The 27555-nt window shown below is 33.8% G+C and overlaps 1 protein-coding gene and 1 non-coding gene across 2 annotated transcripts; both read right to left on the bottom strand.

The window, feature by feature from the left end:
• Positions 1 to 24748, bottom strand: LOC125053333 (facilitated trehalose transporter Tret1-like). The gene is made up of 6 exons (XM_047654654.1): positions 24685 to 24748; positions 24540 to 24593; positions 9883 to 10655; positions 2666 to 2831; positions 2311 to 2498; positions 1 to 1126 (listed from the first exon to the last, which is right to left on the bottom strand). Exons 3-6 carry the CDS (start codon positions 10645 to 10647, stop codon positions 62 to 64), a joined length of 2184 nt encoding a protein of 727 aa, XP_047510610.1. The 5' UTR covers positions 10648 to 10655; positions 24540 to 24593; positions 24685 to 24748; the 3' UTR covers positions 1 to 61.
• Positions 24749 to 25021: 273 nt separating this feature from the next.
• On the bottom strand, positions 25022 to 25093 carry Trnag-ucc. The gene has a single exon. It is a non-coding gene; the product is annotated as a tRNA-Gly (tRNA).
• Between the last annotated feature and the right edge of the window lie 2462 nt (positions 25094 to 27555).

Here is a 27555-nt window from a genome sequence, read left to right as displayed (position 1 = left end):
CGTGTCCACTCCGAATACAAAACAAAAACCATCTTACCATTGCTACTGTCCGTATATCTGTTTACCTCTTCGGTGACAAACTTTGAACATAATTCGGATCCATTTCGTCTAAATCCCTACCTTTTGTTTCCGGCACACAGCAAACCACAAAACAAAGTCCTCCAACACTTATAGAGGCATACAACCAAAACGCCCCATAGAGACCTAAAGCTTGCTGAAAATCCACAAACGTTTTGACACCAACAAAAGCACATAAATAGCTAAAAGCTGTCGCCATAGCACTTCCAAACGCCCTATATTCTAAAGGAAATAGCTCACTTATTAAGAGCCAAGAGATGGGACTCATACCCAAGGAGAAAGCAATGGTGAAAACCAGAACACACAATAAAGGAATCCAATCATTTTGTCCGACTGTTTGATGAAACATTACATTCTGAATTCTTTGATTACGGTGAACCTCCTCATAATACGCATAGCTTCCAAAACCAGCCAAGGCCATTGACATTAGAACAGAGCTGACTATAAGTAGCGGAAGACGGCCGACAGTATCAATTAGCAGGCCAGAAAGACAGGACGCTAATAACTGGACAAAAGATACAGCGATGGCTGCGCTGTGCGGGTTCATACCGCCAAAGGTTTTCCTAAAAATTGGGACAGCGTAGAAGGAAAACGCATGAGCGCCTGAAAACCGTTGAAACATCATGAGACCACAGGTCACTAGAATTGGTCCAAGGAGACGGTTCATCGTCCTAACATCTAGAGAACTAATTAATTGGCTACTTGTCATCTGACTCTGGCGCTGGCTAAAGTTTTTGCTTGCTAGAACGTTAGTACGAATTGTGGCTAATTCTTGTGCTACGTCCGAGTTCGGACCTCGTAACCACAAAAGGCTCTTGTACGCTTCTTCGTCCTTTCCAATTAGCACGAGATAGCTTGGCGTCTCTGGTATATAAAGAACTGTGCAGAATAGAAGTAAGGGTGCGGCGGATATGCAAAGTGCTAATTGTTGCCAGTCCAAATAGGCTCCAATGGTGAAGCTGAACAGTACTCCGAGGTGTCCGACGACTTTTAATACGGCGCTAAGACAGCCACGAATATCTGGTACTGATATTTCACTGATGTACACCTGAAAAACGAAGTTCTTAGTAAATTTTGATTCACATTAATTCCTCCTCGTCTTTTAAACGCGCTCAACAAGCTCAACAAAATTTAATTATAAAGGGGAGTTTATAAGATAAACAAAGAATTATTTATGAAATATTCACACAAACCCATACATATCCTACTAAACAATATATGGAGCAACGAAGAAACTTTTCAATTAGTAAATTTTCGTCGAAAAGGCTCACAGGAGGTATTATAAAGTTTCGAAGGATGAATATAATCAGGCCTCATAAGCGTTTGTATAAATAATAAACTTATCTTGTAAAACATCCTCCTTTGGAGCAATTTTATGAAATTAGTCAACAAGACGTCTCAGTACTTCAGGAGTTTGTAGAACTTTACAAAAATCAATTATGATGTAGGGTGTGCAAGTTTGTTATTTTTATACTTGATGAATAAAATGAAATTCTTAAATTTAAATGTCCGTAGTCGTTTTAAATGACGTTATATCGAAATTCTTGTGGCAGTTGACATGTCAAAACTTGCTCTTTAGTATTGTACATTATAATTGAGCAAAAGGAATATTAGCTAAATTTAAAAATAGAACACATTTAGGCATTCCAAGTTTAAATCGGCAATTAATAATTTATGGCCACATTACAGTTAAACACAACGGATACGAGGTCTGGGCCAAATTAGTATATAATCTGTAATCAAATACAGTCTTTATCTCTGTGAAAATAAGATTACAATTTCCTTAAAGTCATCGCCGGGAAATTTATATGAAGTTGTAAAAGGAATGTTCCTTGCGAAATGAATCGTTTTATCTTTTACGTCTCGATAGACAAATAAGGGGCACTTAATTGGTTAAGAACAGCTGTATTTATCTTCAGAAATCTATACAAATGATTTTCGCAAATTTGTCGCAACTTCACAAGTACACGGGCAGACACATTTCTGTGTCTACAGACAAGAATTATTGTTTAGTAAGGATTTAAACCGTTTGAATTAATGTTTAGTAAGGATCTACACTAAGGCGATATAAAGCTGAAAAATATATGAATAATTACATATTATTCATAAAAACCTAATCAATCTAATTAACACTGTTTTAACTAAGAATTAATCTCTTTTCGACAGAGCTTTGACAGAAGAAGAGAAATAGTACTAATTCTGAGTAACTTATAAAGAGGATTCTAGAATTACCTGAGATAGCATTGTAAGTATGGAACAGCAAAACCCGCCCAAAAAGGCAGTAATGCACATCATACGGACACTCGTGGCTAGGACAGTGAGCAGCCATGACAAGCTGCACGGTGCTGCAGCCAGTGAGAGCACGCGGCGCCGCCCGTGCCGCATTGCTGCACCGCCTGCCATACCACCAAATAAGGCGCCTGAAATTAATTTATACAATTTATGTAAGACATTTTAGTATAATTATAAATAAGCTAAAACTGAGGCATAATATAGATGGTATGACTTCCTTCGCCGTACGAGCTACAATTAAATTACACACATTCGTTTGTGCATAGACCCGACACAAACCTAGCACTCTACTTACCAAGAAAAGATAAGGACGCAAGCCAAGATGCCTGCTGATCCGTCAGCTGGAAGTCCCGTCTGGTGGCATTTCCAGGACCCTGCAGAGATGCGATGGCGGGAGAGCTATATCCTTTACCCAATCCGGCTGAGAACGGTGCTAGGGAAACCGCTAAAGCTGCGATTACCTGAAATTTAAAAAAATCTAAGAAAACTGTATCTCGCAGGATGCGAGTAGTCGCACTCCTTGCGGTAGTCGCGGGAAAACCCATTCAGGCCGAGCTACGCTCGCCAAAACAGTCCGAACTGCTGTCAAGACATTTCAGGCCAACAGCAACATTCGATTTAAAAAAGGCGCTGTATCATATATACGTTAGTATACTGTATCTTGTTTTTTCATTAAAGATTTTCACTCTCCCTTATAAACGTCGTAAATGAAACAGCCAGTCCAAGTGTTTACTTAAAAATCCATCAGCCCCCGAGCACGTAGCGTACGTGACAAGCTTTAGGTACCTTGAGGTGATGTAACTGAGTTTATTATGCTTTCGGTAAAGTATCTACTTTAATAGATCTCTGTATCAGGCAGACGTGTCCCTTTTAAAACAAACAGAATTTAGGTCAGAATATTGGCAGGCTGTCGTTAATCGCTCTCTAGCCCTTGCCAATTTCCAGTTAGGTATCTAAAATTAATGATTCTGCAAGTGTCGAGTCCCGCCGCCATTTTAAAAGGGTTAACGAGTCTCAAGCAAAAAGTTTCATCGAATTATGACCCGCGGAAAATTACATTTTAATTAATTTTCATGAATTTGCTCAAATATAAAATTGTTTGTTGTGGTATTAAATGATGCATATTGACATAGTTATTGGAACGTATTAATTAAATGACGTACAGCCTTTACACAAACAATAGGTAGGGTAGGGCGGGGGACAAAGGTCCAATTTCACTATTAGCAATTGTACTGTGAAAACCAAACCGCCTATATCAAAATAAACAACACATATGAAACAAACAACAATCGAACTATATTTGGGCCAATTCTCGATTGATTCATCATTACAGAAATATATCTTTTTACTGTTTTACTGTCATCTGTCTCTTTTTGCCCCATAGCAGGGGTAAAACGGGACAGCGGGGAGGCATAAAGGTCCAATATTTAAGTGTATATTAAAAGTATATTTGTTTAAAAAAAACAGAAATACTAGTGCGGTAATCTTCATTTAAGTAAAGGTAATTAAAATGAATTACCTAGTCTTATTCAAAAAAATATTGGTTGTTTGTAAAGTAGGTTTACGATCGAGATGTTTACGTGATAACGTCTTATTGGTGATATAAGTTTTTGGGAAGTAAGGAATTAATGAAGATAACAATTTTTTCAAATTTTAAATTACATCTATCGTTTTATTCACACTTTTGATGATAAATTTCGGGTGTAAAATGACAAGTTTACTTATTCGACTATGATATACATTTTTCTTCATACATTCACGGAATGACTGGCAGCGCTCGAGATGAGACGGGAGATCGGTCCGTCTCTCTCTCGTTATACCTGCGATCGCGCTCGTGAGGTTTTGGTGTGACACAAGTTTCTGAACATGTCACCCGACTAAAACGATTTTAAAGACGTTATCACGTCAAAATACATGAATATTTTTTATATTTGGTTTTATTAGTAATTTCTCCTAACACTTAATAATCGACTGATTAGGCGACTGCCTACCTACGTGAAATCGCATATTAAAGGCAATGGTAAAATTTATTGTATAGACTAGAATAACGCTCCGTATGCGTATGTGAAACTAGTGAAATTCAGAAACGAGTCAGCAGTTACTCCCGAATTTCAAAATCTATCACTGACGTTTCTAGTCAGAGACGCTCAAAGTCAATCTTGCGCTTAGATTACGCCCAGTGATGGAATTTTAGCACCACACAAACGGACAATCATGTTATTAACAAATTAAAGTTTTAAATAATAATTATTATACTTTTTGATTCAGATGAAAGTTTGATATTTAAAATTACGTCTAAAAATGTTTTTGCAAAGAATGCATTATTAGATTTTTATCTGGCTATACAGATTAGTAAACTAATATACCTACCAAAAAGAATAGAAACCAGCCTTGGCGAATTTTGACATGAACAATGTTTATGGGGCTTGAGTTAAAATAAGGTTTCGACAGACGTGACCCACTAAAGCTTAAAGTATACGAATGATTTTAGTTCATGCTTTGTCACTTGACCATTTTCTACCAAATTCGTCATTGGGGATCACTACTTACACTTTGTCTCAAGCCTATAAATACGATTATGTAAACTTGGTGTGTTCGCAACTCACGTAAGCCTGAACTTTGACAGTCTTTCAATAACGTCTCCAAATCTCAGCATGGGGACTTTAAGTCAAGATACCATAACAGGTGTGTATGTAGAAAGTAATTAAATTTGTATGAAAATGACAGTTCGTGTTGAGTGTGACTCGTAGGTATGGTAATCGTTCGAGATGTCATCAACTCACATATTGATGAACGTACTTTACAATATGACAAACCTATCGAGACATGGGTATAGTTAGGGTCTGTTTCACAATGTACGGATAAGTTCTACATAAGTTCCAAATTAGCTATTTATTACTTATTGGTAGGATAAACACTATTATTGCGTTTCACGACTGTCAGATAGCACTATTCGTCACATAAAGTCCATCATAAGTTATGAGTCCGATGAATTTCAAATAGCAGAATTTATCTTCCAAATAATTTATGTGTTGCATAGCTATTTGGTACTTTATCCATACATTGTGAAACAGACCCTTAGGGTTTGTTTCACAATGTACGAATAAGTTCTACATAAGTTCTAAATTAGCTATTTATTACTTATTGGTAGGATAAACACTATTGTTGCGTTTCACGACTGTCAGATAGCGCTATTCGTCACATAAAGTCCATCATAAGCTATGAGTTCGATGAATGTCAAATAGCACAATTTATCTTCCAAATAATTTATGTGTTGCATAGCTATTTGGTACTTTATCCATACATTGTGAAACAGACCCTTAGAGTACCAAACGACTATTGACAATATTGTTGCATTATTACTTTGACGTTTTATTCTGTTGTATTATCAGATTTTTCGGAATTGATGTATATACAATGGCAAAAAAACTTAAACTATTAATCTTGCTTGGGCGGTCACGTTAAACTATTTCTCATAATTAATTTCTTTAAATAATATATAGATTGCAATGTCGTCGGTACTACTTCTTCGTCGTACCTACGCTTAAATGCTCAAACAGAAAGCAAACTCCATTACATAGCCGAGGATCGAACCCACGAATTAAGATCTACAGTCGCATTGAAATTTAAGCACAAAATTAAATTTCTATTATTTTATCTATATAAGACCACTTGAAGCTACTTTTAATAAACTTAACTTAATAATATAACATATTACTTTTACCTCTGTTGCTATATAATATAAACTTAATTAATTTGAAACGTTATCAAACCACATTTGACTTAAATCAAACATGTTACTCGCTTCTATTTGCATTCATTGGGTTTAATATAACGTCGTAACTTATATAGTGAAAATTAACTAATATTGCACTAGTTTGCTAAGTACTTTGAGCTTTTCATTCTAAAACAACATAATACGGTATATCTATGATGGTGTATTAGGTACCTGTGGTATAATTTATTACGTATTTTATTATGGTAATATTAAAAGCACCAACCATCTTAATTAGGGATCGTAGGTTTTTTATTATAAAAATATGTCGTACGGTAAATTAATGTAATACGTAACTATTGAAGAGAGGGCCTGCGACTGGCTATACCTACTCTTGGGACGTAATTCCGACGATTTAGGAAATCGCCACGCTTATAAAACTAAGAAAGCTTGAATTGAAATTGTACAGCACTGGCTTGTACGAGTACAATGAAAATGTATTAAATTGATAGACCAAACGACAGTTTTACATCATACACACTCTAACACACATAGACACACACATATCCAATTCAAATAAGTTCCATCTTTAAAATCCAGAACAAATTAAGTGAAATTGATTATTTTAATAATCTTTGGTTAAGGTCGCGTTGTAATGAGCACATGTCACACTCATCATAAATGTAGTCATTGTAATTATTTACCCATGTCAAAATAGTATGTAAGTAAATAGTATATTATAATTATTGTACGGCATTTATGCTGTAAATTGTTAAAATCTTTAAGAACCGCAATATTAATCAGATAATAGAGGAACGAATGAACTCAAAAACTCAAAAATTCACTATTAGAATGAAATTTACTATTTTTCTAGTATTATAATAACCACTTCTCCCATTTGCAAACATTGCATAATCTACAATGTTCATAGAGCTTCACACGGATTTTAAAGTACGTAATCAGATTAGTGAAGACACCGCTTTTGTTCTTATATATATAATGCGATTTTGACTAATGTTATTAAAAGTGTGATAAATCTCAGAATCGCGTGAATTTTACACGCACGGCAAGGTGTCCCTAAGCTTCATGAATCGATTTAGTGATCCGAAATAATTTGTTTCACCGGAAATCGAACACATAAAGTCGAAAATGTTTCATGCTAGAAGGGAAGATCGTAACCTTTATATACGTTCTTTGGCCTTGAAGACCTAAAAACGTATATAACGTACGTACCTACGATATTCAAAATTAAATACTGAACCAATACCAAAGCGCTAAGTGTGTATATACATACGAATCCCTTCCCTCGACACTTTAGCACTTAACTAAAATTTAATAACAACAATTATGAAAATAACGTTGCTGTATTATAAATATTAATAATTTTTCTCAAAACAAAAGCAAATCTGAGCCAAATGGTATACAAAGTTATGAAATATCTGACCGCATCCGCATTATAGAAATAATTCCAAGCTAAAGAAAACCGCTAAGCCCTGGCTTGAAACTTGGTTGACGGACTGGGGCCACAAGATAAACGAATTCTTAAGAATAGTATTGTTTCACTGATACCTTTTAAGATGATTAAACGAGATTATGAAATAATTGAACATTTCGCGAGTTTAAGATTAATTATTAAAAAAATATCGGTTGTCTGTAAAGTCGGTTTACTGACGATAGTTGAACGTGACAACGTCATAAGAAAATACTGATGGAATGGTTGCATTCTTCAAAAGAAAATATTAATTTAATTTGTTAGATAGATATTTTGTATGGATATAGAGAAGGAAGTAAATGGAAATCACAATTGAATTGATCAAGTTACATTTATTTGTACGCATAAATACAATTATGTCAATTTTTGTGTGCAAGCGAGAGCGCGGAACGAGTGCTCTCGCTTGCATTTCAAGCCTTAATGGAACGCCTCAGAGCGAGGTAACGCCGCATGAGTCATGTATTTTCGTCCGTGCAGCCGGCTCCATCGAATTATAAGACGTGGTCACGTCAAAAATAAATCCGTTCAGTTACACCGTTTTAAATAATGCACAAAGCCTTTGCATCGCAACATAAACTCAATGTGTGAGAAAGGTGAGAAAGAGACGAAAGAGTACAATTAGCTTTTATTTATAAGAAAATTCTGACATATAAGTTCGAGCTATTTTTTCAGATGTCAAAAATCTTTGACCATTTGCCAGAATGGAGGGTTAATAAAACTAATATAAGCTAATCAGTCACAAATGAATGTATGAAATGTGGTATTTCGTAACTAGCCTGCGCTGCAACATATTATCACTTTTCTAAAATTTAGTGACGCACCCGTCATTTAACATTTTACGGTGTGACTTCTGACATTTTCTGACAATGAGACATAGTCTAAATACAGTAGAACGACGTTCTTAATTTAGCGTACTTTGAATATAATCATTGAAGTATTTAATATCTTCAATTACTTTTACTCGTTTCTACGTCAACGCTTAAGCTTATAGAATCGCTGTGTTTCCAGCCACGTCCTAATTAATAATCTGCCACAAACAGATTGAATTAATCATTTCGCTTTCAGATTCTGATGTGACAAGTCAATTCTTACTGAAACCAACTCTACAAAAGAAGTTATTTTTAGAATTAATAAGAAGGTTCTATTAAAATATTATTTCATTCGCCTCTCTTCGAAAAATCGTCAGTTTATTTATTTCTTTTTACAGTATAGAATGTAAAAAGAAACTTAATAAACCAAAAAAGGTGTAAAGCACATCAAAATATACGTTCTAATACTAAATTAAGATAATTAATCGTGATAAAGGGTTCAAAGAGAAAGATTGAATATATTACCAGCAGAGAACCAAAGAGTCTCGACAAGTTGGTAATGGTAGGGAGGAGTGATGGCAGGAGAAGTCGGGGTCGATCTCCTACCCGTTGGTCTGACCAGGTAAAGACAATTATGGGTCTCAAGATCCCTAATGCCACGAGACAAGCTGAGGATAGAGTGGTGTGGAGACAAGAAGTCGATGTATCGCTTAGGGCTTTTCAAGACAAACACGACCTTCAGTAATGAAGTTTGCGAAGAAGAGAATCTTGCTTCAAAAAATCCGTATGTTAGGTAAATAAAGGTATTTTTTCGTCTGTGGATGGATCTCTTACAGCGTTATAGATTCTGTACCATCGTGAAATAGACCCATAAGAATTTTATAATCAAGATACAGGATATTCTCTCATGATAGCTCTGAAGATCGCACCGCCATCGCGTCCGCATCGTGTTCAATGGTTTTATAAAGATATTTATGTTATGAGTACTAAAATATACTGAATCCTGGTTTACGGTGTAAAAGCAAAGATTCAATGGTCAGTATGTGCTCAAGTTGGGGTAAAATGGTTAGCTTAATGACGTCATTATCCCAATCTTGAACAGGGTTAATCGTATGTAACCCTTATTACATATTATGGCTATATCTTGTAGGGTATCACGGGTATTAAATTTGTTTATGTTCCGCTTCTGGACCGGACCGAATGGTCAGTCGTGGGTAAAAAATCGTTGTTAGGTCAAAGGCATATCGCAGTATAAAGTAATTGCACTTTAGGTATTACCCTGACACGCCCTAAGCTAGCCAAAAGCAAGGCCCGTTTAACGAGGCTTGAGGAGAGTAAACGTTTTGTAATGAGTGTATTAGGTATATACAATGCTTGCTTACATTAGAACATTTAGACATTTTAATTCGAAACAAAAACTATGCTGAATTGAGATTTGAAATAGTTACCGTTCTGTTTGAATTCATCGGTTGTTTATCACAAACTAGATAACATACCTGAGGTAGATGTCTTGACTTGCGCGTTACGGGTCTCGGCGGTTCCCCCGTTAGGCATTTTCCGTTTGGCACTGCGCCCACTATCTCATCCTTCCTCTCCTTCAGTATCGGAATATTATGCTTCTCGAAATATCCATTCTGTATCATTTGATCCAACGAAACCTCTAACTCCCTCGCCGCTACCGTTTTCTTCCCACATATGGGATCATCAACCACCATCTTCTGACACCCTGATACTTCTGAGAATTTAACAATCTTCTTCGTTTCATCTTTCCTCTTCTTTTCTTTTGGAAAGTCTGTGGTCCAATAGCGAACGTTTTGTTCCGGTAAACGGAGTGGTTTGCACACCGCTACATTTTTTGGCTTGGACGCAAACTCGTTACGGCGTTTTCGCTGGTAGTCATAAGATTCGCGCGGGCGGCGTTCCTCGATTCTGAAGTCGTAATAATCTTTTTTGTATCGTCTTTCGTTGTAATAGTTTCGTGGTAGGGAGTTGTATTTCGTATGTGCGTTAGGGAGGTTCAGATACTCCGGTCTGATTGGTCGGAAGAGAGATAAGCGACCCTGCGCTTCGTCGAAGTCAGAGTAAATGTCTTCATATACGTAACCATTTCGGCGAGGACGCTCCGCTCTATAGCGGTCATATCGGACCCGGTTTTCTGGCCGGTTAGTCTCGATTTGGTGCTCATAGCGGCGACGTCGTTCATATTCGTAGTCCAAGTCTGATCTTCTGTCATATAGCAACCTTTCACGCGACCCAGCCATCTTTCAATCTGAAAAGATAAAAATCAATGTAATATAAATTAAATCTTAAATCACCTTAATTGGTAATTATATTAGATTTTTCTTATGATATACCACTGAAGCACATTTGAACCTTCAAAAAAGCAGTCAAAACTTCAATTAACAGTTTTAATCGAAAACTTTTTGTATTGAGTACCTACGGAATCAATGAGGCTTAGTTTCACGTTTTTCTCTTGTTATAAAGCTGTTGTAATTACATAATTGTCTGAAGTTTTATCTAAAGTAGCGTTCGCTGGAATGAGACCTTGGAAATTTTGTATAACAGAATATTTAAAACAATATTAAATTAAAGTGACACTCGGTTTCTCCAGTATTCAAGCTTTTGTGAATATTTAGTGAAGTTTCGGTTTAATTCAACGTGCCGGTCGTTGGAATGCTGCAATAGACCTTGGGAGTTTTGTACGAAATGAACAGATTTTTTCGTGCTCGTAGAGACTAATAAACAAATAGCACCTGTGCGCTCCATAAGGGGTGATATGAATAAATATATATGTAAATATGCTTTATCCTTATATAAATACTCAGGAATCTGATCGACGCTTCAGTTCTTATATAGATATTTGTATGATATGATATGTATTTTAAGTTTCTTTTCTATTGTTGTTTTAGTTAAACCTTTTTTTTATTATAATTTTGTTTCCCTTCTTGTGTGCACATATTATAAGGATGGCACCATTGTGTTTGTCCTAATTTTATGGTTCAACTAAATCTTTTTATATATTTATCGCTGCACCCATTGTCATCAGGATGTCATCTAACAGGTGGTAAGGATGCGTAATATATAAAAAAAACAATTATTGATTGGAAGCTATATGCTGTAATATATATTAAACTTGAACCACTTGGACATACAGCTGATAGCAAAATCATAATAAGAAATTCATTAATATTACGATATTGATACATACAAATTATATTACAGCATTACAGAGAGGTCATTGCCCTAACAGTTACATTTTATTCAAATGAAACCATCATACGAATAATGCTCACAAATGAAATTATAACCAAACAGAAATTGCATTAATTTGCATGTTAAATGCAATTTCTGAGCGGAAAATTCGATTGGTTAAGGTAATTGGTAACTGAGAGTTCTATTTCGTTAGTGTTTGTTGAATTACCAAGTTTAATTACTGCTTTATTCGTATGTTACGCTTTGAGATCGTCTCCGTGGCCTAGTGGTTATTATGGTGTAGAACATAAAGGTCCCGGGTTTGATTTCTGGACAAACAAAGAACGATTCACTTAGTGGTTTATATTCCTTAAAATATATTTGTTTTGTGTATTGAATAGGGTTATATTTAATTGTCTCTGATAATATCATGATAAAACTGAAAGACAAGATTAGAAGTACAGAAATAAGAAAGAAAAGAAGAAAAGAAATAAGTTATTGATGCACTATTTTATTGCAAAAAAGTCTTAAGTGGAAATGGGCGGGCCATACCGATGGCATGAACAATGGCAGATGGACAAAGAGGGTAACAAAGTGGGAAGGGCCACCAGGTAAAAGAAAGAGAGGTTGCTCTGATGCACAGTAAGTTGACGAGCTTAAGGAAGTTGGTGGAGAAGATTGGGAGAAAAATGCTCAAGAGAGACAGATGGAGCCAATTGGAGTAGGCCTATACTCTTTAAGAGGTCCTTGAAAAAAAAATATATATAAGAAAAATGGTCTTCGTTTGAGGCTCCTTCACGACTAAACCACTATTTGTATCGACATGAAACTTTTCCTAGATGGTTTATGGCTATTTATTTTTTAAATTCCAACGTTCCTTCATTTTTTTATTGCTGTTTTACTTTTATGAAAATTTATACATACGGACTTCACCGCGGAAACATTCGGGGAGGCTTCCTAGAACCTCAAAACGTCAACATCTGTTAAAAACTCGATTTTCGAAAATTTTCAAGTTTCTTAGCGGGAAGTTAAAAAGAAGAATAATAAAAATTTGAAAAAAATAATAATAATGAAACATAAAATTTTATTTATAAATTCCTATTTTAATTCGCCCAGCAAAGCAGGCGGGAAACGGCTATTATTAATTTATTTTAAGTGTGTGTATATTTTGTAAATGTTTCAAGGAACTTCTTATTATAAATTACTAATATCACGATCATAGATCGGTTAGATTATCTATTATGTTATTACTACATACATAGCTATAGAAGCTAGTAGTATATTATGTAAACTTCACTTTATCTCTTAGGTTGCCTGATTACTTAACGATAAAAGTTACTCCACAATTATTAGTGTTTCAAAGAATATTACCACTATTTGATATTTTAATAAATGGCGTAAAATATTGCCAGAGGGAAAATATAGAAAAATTTGTTTATGGCAATAAAATTTGACAGTGATCCCTTGAGTCGTAAAGAGCTCTGGGGTTGACGAGCTAAAAATGAACTTTGTTACAGCTACTAGTGACGTACCTATTTACCAGAAAGATTAACTGAAAACTGTCTCTTCATAATAATGCGTAAAAGAATGCATTTCTTTGCTTCGGTAACACGTTACATTTGCTATTACTGTGATGATTTGAGATATAGAAGTCACCATTAGCATCACCTGTCAATATTACCCTTAGGTAATGTTAGTAAAAATAGCGCACTGTTGGCTTGTTTTGTCTAACCTGCAAATCATAGCAAATAAATCTATGATAACGATGCGTAGTGTTCTGTGGATTATATCACCAATTATCGTATCAGATATACAAATTATCGATACGTTAGCACAACACTAGATGTGACGCAGTGCGGTACCAAGTTTACGTCCGATAAATCTGTAACAAAACGTTTCCTAAACGGATGATGTTATTCATACAATTCATAATAATGACGTTTCTTTAGCTATATACGTATTTAGCTGGAAGGTTCTCACTTTTATTCTTGAGCAAATTTATAGAATTATAAAAATGAAATATTGGAATGCTACTGGCGTATTGAAGACTTAAAGTATAAATTAAACACATAAATTAAATTCATGATATAAATAGCTTTCTTAATTATTTTTTATTATATTTATGTAATTTGGGTAGCCTTGAAAAATATTTACCGAACAAAAATTAGTTTCCTTTAATGTCACTCCAAAATTTTTCATCAGTTTTCCTAAATAAGGATAATTAATATAACTTTTATAAATTTAATGATAAATTTATTTAATAAGATTCATAAGATCTGCCTGTTTTACTTAACTTTATATAAGTTTGTGATATGATTAACATTTTAGGACGTAATTAGATTTAAGATATTTATTTCTCATTAATTAATGGAGAAAATATACTAACAAGTAATACAATCGTTAGGCTAGCTTTTAAACTAATTGTGTATTACACTAGTAAAAAAAATAATAATTAGTATAACATTAGAAGAAGATCTATATAAGATTATACAAAATGTGAAAAATATTAATGATGCGCTAACAGAATCGTATCGCCTAGAACGCGAAAGAAATAATGAAAAAACTGTTTCAGTTAATAATTTAAAACTTAAAGGGTCTATGAGATCTTAAGACAACCACTAAAAGTGTCGTGACCCACTCATGATAACCTGATTAGCATCGCGCCAAGGTCGAGATCAAATCTTATCTGGGTTAAGTTTCCGATACACAATCAGGGCCGCGCCGCCCATGTGTGCGAAGTGTGCGGTGCACACAGGCGCTAAGACAATGAGGGCGCCGCCACCGAAATTATTTATGTTACACTACAATATTCTTACGTACGTTTGAAGTGTCATTTTACGCTTTGGGTTTTAGTTTACGTTAATTACTCAGAGTTTAGCGAATCAAAAGAAAGGCCGCTGCGCCGTGTTTTTTGAGTGTGTTTATCTTATGATTTCAATCATATGCCGACATATCTTAATAAAATCCAAAATGAACTAATTTTTATACTCGATAACCAAATTCAACATTTTATTTTAAATTTATGTCGAATTAATAAATATTTTTCAATAATACTGGATTGTACTCCTGACGTTACACACGAAGAGCAAATTAGTATGATAATAAGGTTTGTCAATTTTAACATGGAAACTATAAAGTTGGAAATAAGAGAGCATTTCCTTGCTTTCTGTCCAATTATAGATGCAACTGGCGCTGGAGTAACGTCATTTAAAATAGAAAAACTAAAATTAATTTGGACATAAACAATTTAAGGGGACAAGCCTATATATGATAGTGGCTCAAATTTGCGCGGTAAGAATATTGCTGGATTTAAATCCCAGCGCTTTTTACCTACTGTGCGCTACCCATAGTTTAAGTAAGCCATACGTTTAATATGATGGGATTTATTAAAAAAATATCTCATAAATCTGACCATAAAAACAGATATAACATCATAAATAAAGTATGTAACAATTTAATTCGCGTTTTTGGTATTTTTCACGACAATTAGCAAGCGGACGGACCTACTTAAGAAAATATTATTTAAGTAATTATATTAAACTAAAGAACATTTTTTTTTTATTTTAGGTCAGAATAACAAATAATAAAAAATACATTGTAACTTGACGATTCGTGAAAATAGGCCGAAAACCTCAAATAAGGCTCAAAGGCCAGCAACACACCCACTAAAAATGACTATGGGCTGCGATGACTGCCCGTTTTGGCCGTCCCGCAGGCTTGTTTGTCCCCCTATAAAAAATAAAAAAAAGGGTGCGTGTACTTATGTACGCGCGTAAGAAGTTATACTTCTTTGGCTTTCTTTATTTTTTTTAAATATAATTAATTAATAATTAATATTTAAGGTAAACAATTGAATAGTATTTAATATTTAGTATATTATTCAATTATTAATTAATATTAATAACAATTATTATTATTATTTTATTATATTATTAATTCAATTTAATTACTTGGTATGTTTCATAATCTTTTAACTAAGTAACAATAGGTCTTTGTGAAAAAACATTGCTAAATTTCTTTGAAAAAATAATTAAAACTCCTTTATTTGTTTAAAAGGTAAATTTCATTATGGTCATTCAAAATACTTGGCATAGCTGCTAACTTCACGCATATTCTATTTCTTTTTACTTGTAGATTGTCTTATTCCCATCTCGCTCGCGCACGCAATAATCACACTAACAACTTTGTGTCACGGTGCGCGCGCAATCGTAAAATTTCACTCTCATAAATTTTTCATAACGCGCCTAAAGAAGTATAACTTCAAAAATAGGAGGCGCTTCATGGGTTTCGCACACAGGCGCTGCCGGGGGTCGGCGCGGCCCTGTACACAATCTCCTTTTTAATGAGGTTTTGATGAAGCTATCTAATATAAGAGGAAAGATTTAATTATTTGTTTGCATTGAATAGGCTAACTTACTAATTAACCTTTAGAACCCTACGTTATCAATGATGAACATAGACTGTAGAATATTTAAAAAAAAGAGGGATTCATATGAAATTACGATAGAGTATCTTATGAATTGTTAGCTTTTTATTAAGGTTTAAACTTTGGCAAATAAGTAAGTACAATAAAAAAATTACAAATAAACGATTCTTAAAGATAGCATGAGCATGATTGGACCCTGGATTTGGTTTTATTCCGGAAATTAAAATGAAAAAAAAAATTTAAGTGATATTATTTATTATTATTATTATAATTGTCTTTGAACAAAAGTGTTAAAACTGATTCAATTTCCATATTATATTTTAATTTTCTTGATCTATATCGTTTTGTCTTTTTACAATTCAGGTACAAGGTAAGATTTTAAATGTTCCGAAAGTGCAAAAAATAAAAGGCTAAAATTCTCCAATGAAGTGATCTAAAAGTGCGCTGCTAGGCTGGTAGAGACGTAAAAAGGCGCAATTTAAATATCCTCATTGGTGCAAAAAGAGGAAATCGATCGTAGCTTCGGAACAATCAGTGTTTTCTGTAAAAAACGGTCAAGTGCGATCCCCGCGCTGAGTAAGCACTTTTTCGATTCGCCCTCATTATAAGGGAAGTTTGAGGAGTTTCATAAAACATACTTCTTTTCAATAAAATTTGATGGATGAATTTTCATATAAAAAATAGTTACATATATTTGTTATAATAGTAATAAAGTTTATTTCCCTCTTCATAATACAGATATTGACCTGTCTTTGTGAGAGGCTGGTGTCTCTAATAGGACTATAGAAGTCCTTTAGTAATTATGTAGTACTTGATTATTCTTTTCACGTGTTGTTACTTCATCTAGTAGTCCAATAATAGCAATGGTCTCAAATCAGCCACGGTGTTTATCTATTGAAAAGCCAATTATTGTACATACAAGTGATAGACTCATGGCAGGCATGTATGCAACGGCAACGGTGCGGCGGCTACGCAGCGAATTCGTAGTAAGGGGTATTCGAGAGCGTTAGTATACAAATGTATTTAAGAACATTCTTTGCTTTAATTACAAAGTTAGAGTAATATTAAGCAAACTTTAAGGGATAAATTCTAAGTAGCTTTGAATGGTTACGGTTTCATTCTAGCAATTAACAGGATTGTTTCTATAGTAATTAAACACTGAATTGTAAAATTTTCAATCATGTTACGTTTATGCAGTTATAGAACGTGGAATTAACGAAGAATCTCTTGTGTTTCTAGAAAACACTAATAAGAAGACAACTTAATGGGCGGATAGATAGCCCTTATTTGCTGTCCTTAATTTATCTAAGAATCCCTCTTACGTATGCGACAATTGTTCCATGTGCCTTGTACGAATTATATATGTATCTGCGTAATTCGCAAATGTTTCGGATTTTAGCTAAAAATCAAATTTATGAAGATGTACACATTTTCCACAAGTTTTAGTTTCCTTTTTTTGTTTAACAATGTAATCTGTTTTGGCAATGTATATTGTTTAAGTGTTTTCTTTTATAACATGGATATATGTAGCTGGAAACTTACTATTATAACGACTAGAATATGAAATAAGTGTATTTGGCGTATAAAAGACAGTTATGTTGTCGCATTGCGACTCACGACGAAGGCTGCCAAATGCCATTTATTAATTGACGGTCCCATCGGGCCGCTATAGCTCAGCCACTCGAGTTATTACATCCTTATATATAAATGTGATTTTGTGACATGCTCGCTCAAGTCGTTGATTGAGTACGAACCTTAATACAGAGAATAGGTACAAGTACGTATTCATCGCAGCTGCAAATGAGACTTGGTGCACAAATTTCACCTTCAAATTTTTTGGTGATATGAGTTATTCGACAAGTTATACGCCTTTTACAGGCGATACTCAGAAGCGACCTCTATGTTAAATGGTTTTTTTTCCTGAAAAGGTGGGAGCTTGTAGTTTATTGTTTATCAGAATGCCAAATCATAAAATGACTGCTTCACGACTGATTTCAGAGCGACCGCCGATGCGAAAACCGCTGTGTGAGTTCGAAAAGTGAGTTACAGAATCGCAGGGCTGAGTCAACACTTCATTCAAACATAACTAAGCAAGCAGTTTTACATTATATATTATTACTAATAGTCGTATATGTTTACTTCAAGGTAAACGGAAAATAGGACATACCAATTCAATAGTTTTTTTTAATTGTGTAGAAAAAGGAATTTATTATGTTATTATAGATTAAAACTTGACTTTCTTAGTTTGTATTTGATAACTTATATGAGATTTGGGAATTCTAAAAGACCATTAAAAAATGTTTATAGTGGCAACGAACAAAATTTTTCCCCAAAAATCCATACACACTAACTAGCACGTACTTGTGATAGACGACCTAGATACCTGACAGATTTTGATGTCGAGTACGACAAATTTTAATATTACATATAACAATATTAGTTATGTCAATATTATATTTTCTTCATAACCACATTGTTATTACATTGCTCACCTGTCTAAGAATGTGACAGTTACGAAGAATAAGTATTTTTTTTAGTTACAATATTTTAATTGGATTTAGCTGAAGAATTAATTTCCCACTTATTTTATTTTATTATAGAAATTATAACCGAAATTATATAATTATATGGGTTATTTTCATATCATGGCATGGCTCAAGTTAGAATATACGCAAAAGAGGAAGACAATTTAGAAGAAAAACAGCAGGTACATGGCAGAGAGTGGCGCAGTGCAGACAGAAATAGCGGGTTTTGCAGGAGGCCCTTGCCAAAAAAAGGGCACACCGATATCTGTTAATTAATTAATATAATTAAATCTGTAAAAATGTCGGCTAACAAATGCTTCCAATAGAATATAAATTCTGCTATCAGAATATATATATATAAACTGACAAGAAAGCTTTATATTTTTATTTTCTAAATTGAGCTAAAGCTTTATCAAATTGTAGGTTTAAAAGAAGAACGACCCATCTACGTTATTAAATTGAGAGTTATACATACTCACAAAGAACAGCAAACAGATATGCACCTTAACTTACACATGTAAAAAGACTATTTCAGTAAAATTAATAGGCGTAGACCCAATTACAGGCTGATATGGGTGGCACTATTAAGCCACATTGAGCCTTTCTGCGGATACCGTATACGGCCCTTAAAATACGAGTACTTATGGATATGAAGTCATAATGTCATACATGTAATAAAGGTTAGATGAAGGATATGAATTTAAACACTCAATTAACTAAATTCATAAGAGTATGCTCGTGCGCATGTGCCGCAGCTAGTTTTATATTATATTCCCTACTCCGACTCGAGCACACAGTGGGACATGAATTTAATATTAGATAGAGTTTAATTAAATCAATATTAATAGGTAACACAAGTTAAGCATGCTACGCAGTAGCGTAGGGCGCGTAGCTTTTCGTAGCGCAGGCTACATAACCGTTCTTGTTTGTTTGCAACAAGCGATTAAATTTTTTTAACTATCAACAGCTCATGCTAGGTGTATAGGTGCACGAAGATATTTATTAAAGCCTGTTCTCTGGCATAGTGTCTGTACACAATCCTATGCGTGCAAACCTATCCACACCTTACATTCAGTAGCTTCATCAAGTGTTGGCAGTATAGAACTCTAATATCTTCGGCAAAAATTTACAGTAAGATTTTGCATTCTAAGGGTCTGTTTCACAATGTACGGATAAGTTCCAAATTAGCTATTTATTACTTATTGGTAGGATAAACACTATTGTTGCGTTTCACGACTGTCAGATAGCGCTATTCGTCACATAAAGTCCATCATAAGCTATGAGTCTGATGAAGTGCACAATTATCTAGCACAATTTATCTTCCAAATAATTTATGTGTTGCATAGCTATTTGGTACTTTATCCATACATTGTGAAACAGACCCTTAGTTTGATACAATCATTTTAGAATTACAGTTTACAAAAAGAATTTGTGAACTGTGATTGCCTACAGATTTTTACTTCTGAGTATGCCTGAAGCAAAAAGCAATCGATGGAACAGATAAGATAAATTTAAATATAGTTGTCTTTGGAATCTCAACATAAATTACATAACTTTTCCATCTGTCCCTAAACTCTGAAACTATAAAAGTTACGCTATAAAATACAACTTGGGGCAGTAAGTTGCTTAAAGAATATTTGGCGAACAATTTGGACGGCACAAGGTCGACACAAAAATGTCGCAAATTGAAATGCCTTGCTTGTATGGTTTATGCCTAGATATAGTTTCATATCAATTTTCCATCGTATAGCCGTTGATTATTGGTTTAGTTCCACACTAGCGTAATGTTTTTGAGACCTCAGAGGCTACACCACAGTACAAATTTCTTTAAATTCCTCATAAACTGAAGAAGTAAAAATAAATTACAAGCAATACAAAAAACTAAACGAAAACTTTACAATACAAAAATTGTTTATACCTTATACATAATATTACATCCCAGGTTGGCCAAAAATACCTTTAAAGGGTATCCTTGCAATTTTCGGGTGTTGTTTTGAGATTTGAGGGTAAAAAACTAACAAGGCGCGGAACAATATATGAGGTGGTTCGTTCTCCGTATACATTATTCGCGCGGACTTTCCGAAGTATTTATTATCAGTTGCCAAAGAACTATAATCAAAATGCATGAACGCAAAGCTTTCTCCGGGCATTTCGTTCTTTTGCTAAATAGACTTATTATATTAATTCAAAGTTATAAAATCATACTTCCGTACAGCCCGATTATTGTTATTTATCCCACAATTTTGAGAAAATGTAAAGAGCAATTTCAAACGCAACGGTATATTATATTAATGTAGTTATAAATTATGCGTGAAAATATACCGACTCCAACTAAAATACCCTAAACACAGCCTAATAAAGCATTATTTTATAATTAGCGTTCATTTATATGAATAATTGATGTTTTAGTTTTCATGAAAAAATTTATGAATGCCATTAATCACAAACAATCAACACGAAATATATTGTTAACTCCAATCAAAAATGACAATAACAATAATTTAGAATAAACGGAACAAAACAACTCAAACAATGCCGTAAAAATCAATCAATCGTCCATTTAGATACGTATCTTTTAAATCAATAACTAATAACAATAGACAGGTACGCATTCATTTGGTTCAAATCGGATATTACTGGCACGAACCGGATATAACCGGATTATTCCGGATCAGCTGCATACGCTTTTAGTTTGATTTGATGAGAGTATGTGGATAATTTTAAAGTGCGTTATGCATTGTATTACTAGTTTTATCAGTAAATTTATAAATATTAACTTTTTAAGGTGTTTTTAACATGAGATAAGTATCTAAACATCTTACGGAATTTCATTCATACTATCTCTATATCTTGCCCAGTAGAGTACATAGTATATAAAATATACCCAATGTAATATGTTATGTCATTATTATTTTTCAAAGTACGAAAAGTACTGTGACCAGTCGTACACCGCCTTCCTACCTACGTAGCTGTTTTGGGTATAGACGCCATTTCCTTGTGACGCTTACCTTACAAAGTTTAACTTATTGACTTCGGTTTAACGTTTCTTTATATTATTCAAAATGCTCCGAAGTACTTCGGAGTCATATGATACGGTAAATCTATATGAACAACGGCTTTCTAATGCGAAGACGAATGATTGTTTCGGTATTTTGGATTTTTTAATAAAAAAATAAATCAATGGCGCTACAACCTTCCAAGGTCTGGGCCTCAGATGTCTGTATATGATTCATGATCATTTGATAATCAAAAGGCAAGTATGTGATCACCCTTCTGTGCCTGACGGATGCCGTTGACTTTTTGGGTCTAAGACAAGCCGGTTTCCTCTCGATGTTTTCCTTCACGTTCGAGCGAATGTTAAATGCGCACATAGTAAGAAAGTCCATTGGTGCACAGCCAGGGATCGAACCTACCACCTCAAGGATGAGATTCGCACGCTGAAGCCACTACCAACACTGCTGCGGATTTTTTAGATTAAGTATAATTTATTATGGAGGACCGTAAGTCGTATTGGTTGCGAAATGGTGCAGATAGTGCCGGCTTACCAATATAATATATTAATGACAATTATATAAATGATATTAGGATATTCTTAATGAGAGAGAGCAGTGTTGTCATGGTTAGAAGATGCGACTCATGAGGTCGTCGGAAATGTGAAGTGCTGGTGGAGAAAAACATCCTGAGGACAGCATGCTTTAAGCAAAAATTCAACGACGAGGCTGATCACATATTAATCCCAGACCTAAAAGTGCCTTAAAACGCCACTTTCCGCTGTTTTCATATGATCCTAAGCACCGACTTACTCTATAAATAAGGTCGATATTGTAAAACATTTCTCATCGAAAATCTGGTTTCCCATGGATACATAAAATGATATACGGATATCCAATAAGTTGGTACGCTCAGCGTAGGCGCCTATAATTGGATTTATTTTGATTTACAGCCTTCTTACGAATCTTACGTCTCAAGGGCGAAGATCCTTTGACAAATAAATCCTATTACTATATGATTTTTTATTTCTTTTGATATGGTTTCTATTTTCGATGCCTTTATTATATCAAACGTCAGAATGACTGCTTTAGACCGATAAAGTGAGGGATCACGGGTTTGATCTCAGGCGAAACAATTAGTTTAGGTTGGTATGATCAAAGGGGCTGGTCACCTACTTATCTATGGACAAACAGACGTGTCAGTCGTATATCCCCCTAATCATTTGTTATATAAAGCTTAACTATGTTATATAATCACAACAATCTTGCCAGTTCTTCTTGCCCGCTCTACGCTCTTGACTTGCGAACTGGTAGTAAGTGTAAATTTACAATTAATTTAACTTCTTTTCTGACGTTCATAAGTGTACTTGTTTATCTATATGAATAAAGTGATTTGACTTGACTTGATTAAAATATAATAAATAACATAAATGTTACGGTATTCTCTATGAAAGGGAGCAGTGTGGCCATGGTATAAGCATACGACTCTCATCCCTGAGGTCGTAGGTTCGAACGCCCCTGTGGACCAAGGGACTTTTATGTTTATATGCGCATACTACACTCGCTGGTGAAGGAAACCGGCTGAGGCCGGATTTCTTGTCAGGCAGAGAAGATTGTTCTATAATAAACAGTTAATCGAAAAAAACAAATGCTCACGAAACTGATACAGAAATTTGAGATCCTAAAAGGGTAGTGGAGAGACGGGATTTTTTTTAAAAATTCTTTATGACAAATGAGATGTTTTTACCTTTATTGTAAGGAATGTGCTTTTCGAGATATAGTCAAACTGATCTATGTAATAGTAGATTAGAAAGTTTTGATTAAATACACTGAATGTAGTAAAAGGCTTTTCAAGCCTCGATTTTTCACGAACTTCATCGCGCCAGTTTGTGAATTTATTCTCAAATTGTGCAGTTAGTTCAAGCTCCAGTTTCCGTCAGTAAACTTATATTATCCGAATAGGATTTAATTTTTCCTTTATTGAAGAACTCAGGTGCATTCATATTGTTTCTTTAATTCTTTAGTAAATTGCCCAGTAGATTTTTATAGATACCGATTACCCAATACCCTTTAATCAACGCCTTTTTAAGGCTCAATTAATTAAGAACCTTTGACTGAAATAATTTTATTCCCATGGTAACACATAGTACCAAAAAGTATGAATTCAGTAGGTAATTATTATTTTTCCTAGCATGATCAATCACTATAATAGTAATGTAAGAAAAAATATCATTAAAACAAACCCAGAAATGTACATATGTATACAAATTTTATGTACCTATTTTGGCATTCCAACTTCAAAACATTTGCTATATTGCCAAATGTAGCATGCTATTTTGTCAGAATGCGCAGAACAATATATCAAGTATTTCGTTTTTACGTATGGTTTAAATAAGTATTTTAGTTATACACAGAAAAAGTCGCATTACTTAAAGGTTTCCAAACATTCAATTTAAAAAGCATTCGTATACGAACATTTTATCAAAGCATATGGAGTAAAAGACAAACCAAATTAATTATAGAAGTACGAAATCGCCCATGCTCGTTACGACGGTATTAAATATTTTATTCATTCGTAAGCTGAAAGCAATTTGTTCGATATAAAACATTTCTTTACTCTATTGTTTGTTTGATTAATCGAAGTTGGTATTGAGCAATTGTTTTCACTGGATAATAAATGAAAGCAGTTCAGTCGAATTAGGTTATTGTTGTATGATTTTATTAATTTGTTCTATTTCGTTACTTGCTTACTCTTAATTTTGTTCTTTTACTCTTCAGATGGTCAATTAATTTCAATATTATATGCTAGAAGTTGAAGAGGTTATTTTATTGTTTTAAGAGACAAACAAATATTTATTACTAAAAACATAAAATTGGTTTAAAAACAATTTCGTTCAGGGTTTAGTTATAATTTCTCGAGCCAACATATTAACATTTTTACGCACTAATTGGAATAACAGAGAGATTAGTGCATTTGCAATCTAAAAAATAATGAGGAGCAAGAAAAGAAAACCACTCACTTTTTAATCACTAAGGCATCCCGTATCTATCGGCACTTCGAGGTACACTAAAAACTGGAAAATAACCCTTTAAACGACTGCATTTATTTTATTTTAGAAAATAAAAAAAATGCAGTCATTCAAGGGAAAATAAATAATTTGAAACCTGTTCTTGAAAATTCGAAAGTGTGTCTCACACACCCCGCGTCTGTTGAGCGGCGCAACGCCGCTGCCACTGATTCAACCCCCTGTCGGGGGTGTGCTATAGTTATATGTTTACATCTTAAATGGGGTGCGTTCAGAGTAATGTATGCAAAGAGCCCGAGGGAGATACTTATAAAAATAACTCTTTTATGGCCCCGTTTCAAATTTTCCACTCACATTCTTTATACCTTCAAAATAACATATTTCATCATTATTCTCCCAACGGGAACTGCTCGGACTATGGCTCAAAATACACCATGTGTTTAAATCGATACCAACTAAATATCCGGTAAAAAGTGTGCGTTGGCCGGGAATCGAACCCGGATCAACTGCTTGGAAGGCAACTATGCTGACCATTACACCACCAACGCTTGTAACTATCACAGCAAATTCAAATAATATTCATTTATCCGCTATCGTAAATTGTGTACACAAGTGCTTGGGTTAGTTATTACAACCTATTGTTCTTAAAACAATAATGTTCGTAATAAAACCAAGACAGTCAAAATACTTTTGACATTTATAAGTCAATGTAATTGTTATTAATTAAATACATTTATTACAAAAGTCAGACGTTTGTATTTTTACCATATGTAACAAAAATTATGTCGGCTTTTTAGTAGATAGCTCTTCATCTAATAAACATGTAGAACATATTATCATAATATCGTAAGTGTCGTAAGTGTTGTACGTATGTGTATTATGAATTAGTGACGCTATATGTGAGTGAGTGTGTAATGTTATACTATAATAGCCATTAAAACGCTTAATCAATGTTTCTTTTTATTTATATATTCTTGGTATATGGCTTTTTGTGTGTATTATAAACACAATATTGTAATAAGTGTTTTAATGTATTACTTTATTTTATTATATTTTCAAAAGTAAATTATTAAAATTAAAGTTTTTTACTTTGGCCTATCTATGAAACGGTAGTAATATAATACGACCGTTATATTAAAATGTCTATGAAATTCTACTTAAGCTGACAATGATTTGCGTGATCTTGCGCATGTTCTTTCAGTAGCAAAATACCTAAAAGAATTATATGTTGAGTTGTAAACTTTCTATTTTTTTTGGAGACGGTAAAAATCTCCATCTTCGACTCTTGGAAAGTCATTTGGTGAACTATACCTGGTTATAATTAGTCTATGCCCGCTCAGCTGCAGTATAAGTACAAAGTATAGAATAGCACGGATGTTATTATTACTGCTTACGATTCGTAGCGGAACTCAAATTATATTTCCACTGCGTAGAAATAAATACCTAATGACACGACATTTTTATTTTTTTATCATTTTTTGGAACAATGTTTTTCGATATTTAAACAACAATTTAAGAAGGATACTATTGACCACGAATCTCGTAAATATGTAAATTCTCGAATTAATGTAAATGTTGTTTAGAAATTTTTATTTATTTGACCTTTATGCAAAAATATAATATATATAATTGTACATATAACTATGATTTTTTATCTAAAAACTTCCAAATTTTGTTCATTTGTTTCGATAACAAACATTTATTAGAAACAAACACTTAGAACGAAGAACGCTGCAGTCTTCTCTGAGTAGAAGGATATGGACACTAGGATAAATATATTACTACCAATATTTTACAATTATAACTTTTGTTTACATACAAATTAATGTTATTGTATTGCAAAATGTTACCCTATTGCAGGCCTGTTACGCTAAGAAACTTTTAAGTGTATAGATCACACAGGAAGATAAAATACATAGGGTACTGCACTAGCGATGAACCAACGATAAATCTGCAACAACTAGATACGGCACTCGCAGCCTTGGCCTGGTTCATAATATTTTTGCAGTGGAGGTGCCAACAACCAACATTCCACAGATATTAGAGCATAAATTATCATAAGCCGATCAATGAGGTATTTGAAATATTTTCTTGAGATTGCTGGATTTATAACTTTTGAACATAAATGTTTAATATCGTTCAATCTGTAACAAATTTATTTATTTATAAGTTCTAAAACATCGTGTATGCATAAAATACATTGAAATAAATAACTAACCTTAACATATAATAACTAAAATATATTATTAAAAGGAGTAATATTTAATTGTACTTCTTCGCAAGTTGTCTACAAGTTATATGCTATGCTAACGAACTAAACAAAACTTTACTAACTAATTAACATTTTTAATAGTTAGTAAAGTTTTGTTCTTCTCCACACGAAACTACCTTTTGGAAGGGGCAACTAGAATCTTCTTTATATATATTTTTTTTGACGTTCAAAAGTGCCATTTTGGATGGTCTAATTGAAATAAATGATTTGACTTTGACTTTAAAATATTCAGATAAACATTGATTTTACGTAATTATTTTGTCACGCAGTAGCTCATGATCAAAGGCCCAACCTAACTCTAAGTTACTCCATTTTTTTAGTCATCCAAAAACTAACCATACCTTATTTCATTAGACAAAACATCGCATAAACGTCTAAGGGTTATTTATGCCACAAAAGCCTTAAAACAACCCCGCTTCAAACTAACATCGGTTCAATATAGGCGTGTGTAATAAACTTGAGGCATTTGTATTTTCAGAGATAGAATGTAAATCCAAACCGCACCGAGTGTAAAAGTTAGCTAAAAATGAATTCGTAAGCTGGATCAACGCGATACGGCTTATAGCGGTCGTGGGGCGAAAACTTCCTCGTCGGCTTTCAGTATTATTATATACAGGGTGCACTATATTTATTATTGCTAAGCTATTAATTTTACTATACTGTGGTGAGTTTATAGAACATATTTTTTTATCATTTATAAAAAAATTATTATCATTTATCGTTTTTGTAAGAATCAGT

Source organism: Pieris napi, chromosome 10 (assembly GCF_905475465.1).
Source record: "Pieris napi chromosome 10, ilPieNapi1.2, whole genome shotgun sequence".
Taxonomy (NCBI): Eukaryota; Metazoa; Arthropoda; class Insecta; order Lepidoptera; family Pieridae; genus Pieris; species Pieris napi.
Note: the sequence above shows the minus strand (reverse complement) of the source record. Positions and strands in the feature narration are given on the sequence as shown.